This window comes from Austrofundulus limnaeus, unplaced genomic scaffold (assembly GCF_001266775.1).
Source record: "Austrofundulus limnaeus strain Quisiro unplaced genomic scaffold, Austrofundulus_limnaeus-1.0 Scaffold311, whole genome shotgun sequence".
In the NCBI taxonomy this organism is placed as follows: domain Eukaryota; kingdom Metazoa; phylum Chordata; class Actinopteri; order Cyprinodontiformes; family Rivulidae; genus Austrofundulus; species Austrofundulus limnaeus.
In genome coordinates, this window is record NW_013952713.1 from 46,195 (window position 1) to 52,227 (window position 6,033).

At 37.0% G+C, this 6,033-nt stretch overlaps 1 protein-coding gene across 1 annotated transcript in view; it reads left to right on the plus strand.

Moving 5' to 3' along the window:
- Window positions 1-1,195: 1,195 nt before the first annotated feature.
- Window positions 1,196-6,033, plus strand: part of loxl1 (lysyl oxidase-like 1) — a gene marked incomplete at its 5' end in the record, with an annotated part of 9,779 nt that continues 4,941 nt past the window's right edge. The window contains 2 exon segments of the mRNA XM_014021959.1: window positions 1,196-1,304; window positions 2,369-2,506. Of these exon segments, the coding sequence (XP_013877413.1) occupies window positions 1,196-1,304; window positions 2,369-2,506 (247 nt within the window).

Below are 6,033 nucleotides of genomic sequence, written 5' to 3' on the forward strand. Positions count from 1 at the left end.
GGATTGAGAGTGATGCTTGGAAACCTCTGTGTTTCACACTGGTTTACAGTGTTTACATGGTCTGCTCCAAGACGCTTCCCCCTGTCCCGTACATCTGCCTCAGATAGACATGTGAGATTGGATGTTTGCACAGTGCCCACAGAGAGAAAGCCCATATTTAAACTAGCAGCTGTGGGGGGAAGACTCACCTGGGTGGTAAATGTCAGACAGATGTAGGAGGATGTTTTCGCTCTGTTTTTTTTTTTTCAAGAAGAATTTAAGAAAATGACTTCACTGAATAATAAAAGTATTTTCAATACGTTATTACAAGAATAAAACAAATGTGGGGAAAATCTTGTTTTTTACTTTAAAATTTCTAGATTTATAGGTCAGTTGGTTTGAACAAATTCACATTAGACTGTGTCTGGCCACTGTTGTGATAAGCCATATCAGAGACCCTTATTGGTTTAGCCTTTTATGGAAATATTAAAGAAATGCAGACATTCACTCCGATAAGACCTTTAAAAATAGTGTGTACTCTATCATTTGTTTGCTGAAATTAAAATGTTAAAACTGAAGCTACGTGACAAGAGGCCCTTGTGTTATATAGTTTTTTTGTGTACAAAAGAAGCTTATCACATATGCGTTGTCTTTTTATTATGTAAGAAATGACATAATGATGACAAGTTAGGATTTCTACAATGCAATGTCACATTGTACAAAAAATCTTTTTATTACCACAGTGGTTCCATTTTGTTCGTGGGATTTTTTTTCCCCAAGCAAAAAATGGAAATTACAGCCTTGTTCTCTTTTTTTATCCACTTAATTTTTAGGAACCCAACATGTCTTATTAAAAAGTGATGATAAAACCCTGAAATGCAAAGTAATCAGTGTCCAACAGTGTGTACCAGACCTGAACTGTGGGCCTCGTTGCTGATCTGTTGCCCTTCACATTCTCCATCATCAGCAACAAATTTCACAGATCACAAATAATGATGACAAATACGTGAACACCCAAACCGATGCTGTTGACTTTGGAAGACTTTCAGTGATAAAGTACATGTATATTTAAGGTATTTTTCGGGATGTTTTTTCCCCTTTTTTTCCTAAAGCAGATCTGGGAATTGAGAAATAAAATACTGGGTGAGCAATACATTAGGATGAATGTGCTTTCCAAAGTTTATTATTATTATTATTAATTTAAATTTATTTCCAGGTTTGCCAGATCTGGTTCCTGATCCTAACTATGTCCAAGCTTCCACATATATCCAGAGAGCCCACATGTACTCTCTTCGCTGTGCTGCAGAGGAAAAATGTCTGTCAAGGTAAACCTAACTCTGATTGTCCTTGACTACTTGTTAATAACATATACACTTTTACAATGGTTATAACATAATAAACTTGTTTTTACTTATTGATAACAACCTTGCCATATTGTATATGGTTTGGGTTGCCAAATTAAATAATTTGCTGGTGTTAACCTCAAACAATATTGAGTTTTTGAGTCTTAAATTTTAAGGAATGGAATAGAATAATATGCATATTGATCTATTTATGAAGGATGTCAGTGTTGTACCTTTTGGAATTTAGATCATAAATAAGGATCCTTTTGCACAGAACTAAAATGTGATTAAGTTTATACACATTTGAGCAGCATTTAAACATGAATGAACTTTTCAACATTGTTGTCCTAAAATCCCCCCTGTGTTCAACAACATCTAAAAGAAATATTCAGAAAAGTTGCCTAACCATACAACTTTAGTGAACTAAATCCTGGTCACTTTCAGGGATGAAGGCTGTCCTTTCTTTCATTTCTCTGTGTTGGAGGAAACCCTCCCCTGAGCCTCAGGCCTGGGTACTTTGACTGCCTCTGCACTAAGGACACCACTGAAATGATGGAAATGCGTTGTCCCTGTGGGTGCTCTATTTGCCCTCTTCCCATCAGAAGCATACCCATCCCTCAAAGCCCTTTTATATCCTGCCTGAGTTTGCTGCAATCACCCGCAGATGGGCTGTTGTAATTTTGCCATACACTCCAATGTCAACAAAAGTCACAAGATGAATGGCTTACATCTTCAGTGGTTGTGAACTTGAGGTTATGCCTCCTTTTCCTCTCAAAAAGGTGAATTATACAACAGAATGTGTACCTCATTCTGTTTTCTCTCTCTATGTTGAAACAGTGTGTTTGGAGATGGCTATAGTCTGTGGAATGAATTATTTAGTAGATATGCTCCTGCCTCATAGCCTTCCAGTTCTGCTCCTTTTTTAACTCTTTGTCTTGCTTATGAGAAACAGACGTACCGCATTCTTTAAGCGGTCATTTGAGATTGTTCATTTTTTTCTTTTTCTTTTCTTTTTTTTTCTTTTCACGCATGTGTCCATCATTCAGCTCTGCCTACAGCCCTGAGACCTCTGACTATGATGTAAGGGTCCTGCTGCGATTTCCACAGAGGGTGAAGAATAAGGGCACAGCCGACTTCATGCCTAACAGGCCGCGTCATACCTGGGAATGGCACAGCTGTCATCAGTAAGTCCTTAAAACATTTCAGATTTAGGACAGACTTTACCCAGCTGGCTACATATCGGCTGCAGTATCAGCAATGTGCAAGCTAGTAATGTTTTTTGCACTCGCTAACATAAAAAGAGGGTGATCCTTTAATTGTCAGTTTGTGTATGTGTGTTTTATCTATTTTTTAGCAAATTATTTCATCAACTAAGGAATCGGTTTGAATGAAACTTTCAGAAATCAGTTATCTGACCTCTAATGGATGGCTCAGTATCTTTGTTTAAAAGTTTGACTTTATGTGTTGCACTCAACCTGCTTGTCTGTTTGCAAAATATTTCATGAATCACCAAATCAAATTTAGAAAAGATAACTCATTTAATTATAGATACTCAGTTACAATTTGAGGTAATTTGAGATATTAGCTAAGATTTGTCCTCAACACATCTTCCAAGTGCTAATATATCATAGGTCCTTGTTTAAAACACCAACATGCAAGATGGGAGCGATATGCATTCCTTCAATAAATGCTAATTTTAATTTATTCAAATATGCTGTTTGAGAGAAGTTGCATAACTCTCTCATTTGAATGCATTTGAGCTTACTTTTTGTGTGTATAATATCTAATTGCAAAACGTAGCAGTGCTTGCTGATGATGTCTATACATTCAGACCTCTTTATGCCACTAGGTAATTTAGCTCTCGACACACTTCTCCACATCTGAATGTGAATAATCGTTCCTTTTTGCTTTCAGCAGTGAGCGATAATTAGTAACATTAGGCTTCAGTTGCCTTTACTATAGAAAGAACAGCAGCTAGAAATAGGGCAATATGAAATCAAAGTGCTTTGTTACTCTGCATCCACTGGAGTAAAAATGCGATAACCTAAAYTCAGCTTCAGGATTGTGTATTTTTGATCCTAAAATATTGTTACAACATATTAAGTTGACTTTTAAAGGTTTACAGAGGTACAAAGTCAGCGTTAATGGCTGCATGATTATATATCCAACTGAAAGTCTATAATGACTCTGTTGTTTGGTGCAGGATACAAAGTGGTAAAATCGCACGGCTCTGTCTGCCCTTACTGACCGACCAAGTACCGGTACATACTGTATATCGCTCAGTTTTCTGGCCACAGAGGATAGGATAGTTTTCTGACATTACATTCAATATAGCTTTGTTTTTATCTGATTTCCAGCAAGTCCACTGTCTGATCCAGGCTCCCCTTTACTGTTCTCATCTCGGAGGAATGTTGACTGGCCGATAAGAGACTGGCAGKGTTGTTGCTGTCTGACATCAGTCTACATGCACACAGCAGTTCCCAAGAGGCAGAACGCCAAGACAGTCATTCCATTGGCTGTGTGATCAGAATCATAAATCAATCCATTTCTCCTGTCAGTCTGTCAGAGCAGATCATACAGCAGCTAAAGTATGGTGGCAAAGATATGGGTTTCTGGGACAGAGTGTTTGGTTACAAAGAAATCTCTTCAGGGGCAGAGAAGCTCTAAACCCAGATTCTCACAATAAACTTTCCTGTCCTACATTTTTGTCAAGTAAGCTRTGTAGCTGACTGTTTTGCTTTTCATTACACTTTCTCCAATCACTTGCACTGGAATATTAAGACTTGAGAAGGGAGCAGCATCGTTCTAAATATKGCACACTGTGGAATGTTGGAATGCTGTTTTTTTTTAATAGGAGCCGAGGATTCTCCATAAAACGTATGTGTCTTGTCAGTCATTTTAGAAAATAGGATTAAAATTTAATTAGGTTTATTTTTGATGAGTTTAAAATGTTTTTTATAACATATATTTATTATATTTTTCTCTTACTTAAATGGGCCTACAACTTCAGTTAGGTTCATAATTTCAGTTTGCCTTTAATTTACGTTTTTGAAGACAAATGCAAAGCCAGAGGAAAACAGTTGTCAAATAACTTGTTTTTTCTCAGTTTTATATAAACAGTAACTCCTTTAACTTTCAGTTGTGTCTGCTGCAACATAAGTGGAAAATGTTTCACAACTATGCATATGAAATGTATTTTTTTTACATTACATTTGCAAGCAGTTCCCTCTGTGTCCTTCCAACTCAACATTCTCAGTAGCTTACGTAGTCAGAGAGGAGGTCCAGAAATCCAAGGAGGGAGAGGACCCTTCCAGACATTTTGTGGGAAGGTTTTGGTCCTTATTCTACTTTCAAACACCCTTTCTCACTGCTTCACAATCACACAGATAAATACACATATATTTTAGATTATAATATCAAGACAATGTTTTGAAATCAATGTGTTTAAGAGAATAAACAAAAATGTATTAGCCACACTCAGGTAAGAAAGTGTAAATACTAGCACTGATATGTGCCCACCTAAACATATTAATAATATTGGGAACACACAGTCATATGTTATCTCTTATATCATCAAAAAGAGACAGAGACAATAAGTTACAAGTATGCCCAAAGATGCTATAATTTATCTTCAAATGTTGGCCAGGTTTGTACCTGAGAACAGCTCACAGTTAGATTCCACCTCTATGACRCATATGGCCTCCATCAGTGGAAAGTGCCCACTTTCCTCTGTAAGTCTTCCGTCAACCTTTAATGACTTTTCCAGTAAAAAGTTTTGCTGTGTTGAAACATGTGCCATGACGTAAGGCAAAAGGGCAATATTTTTGTAGTCTGATTTAGTCTGACCACGAGAGATCTACCGTACCACACCCTTCATAATTAAAATCAACACATTTCAGAGCAACTGCAGGGGAAAAACCATTAGACCTGTATGATGTGTTAGCCCTTATGTTTACGTTTTTTAGTAAGGTACATTATCTTTTGCATGTTTTCTTTACTATGTACTTAGTTACACAGTTTGGTCTGTCTGTTAACTTGTCAGACTATTTTTATGGAATGATTTGTCAGTTTTTTTGTCATCTATGCTAATTCTGTGGCTATGTAATTTGTGGTTAGCATGTTTGTAAATTGTATTAATCTTTTTTTGTTTCCCCTCTGTCACATTGTTCTAACTCTTCATTTTACCATAGAGTTTGTCCATATCAATTTGTACAGATTGTCCATAAATGGCAAACTCCACTCGTGACGTCGTTATCAGCTGCTCTCTCAAATGATCGGACAATCAGTGTGGATTCTATTGAGAGTGTTACTACTGTAAAAGGGAAAACAGAGTGAATTTTGACAGATCCAACTTCAGGAATCTCAGAAAAGTTCAATTGAAAGGTTTTCTGGACGGTCGACACTTGGTGGTCAGGGTTAGGATATAAAATTACCAAAAAATGAATGGAAGTCAATGGACGGGCCCCACAAGGATATAAAAACAAGTTTGTGTGTGTGTTTATACTTGTTTTTGTTACATATTTAGGACCTTTTCCAGTATACACCTACCTTGTCAAGACCAGTAGTCCTAATGGGGACCAAAGACCTGTCCTAATATGGTGGAACTCCATTTTTGAGTGTGGGGTTTAGGACAAAAGATAAGTCCCCATTTGGTTTAAATGCCATTGGTGGGTTGGGGGTTCGATTTAGGACCAAGGTGTGAATTGAGTTT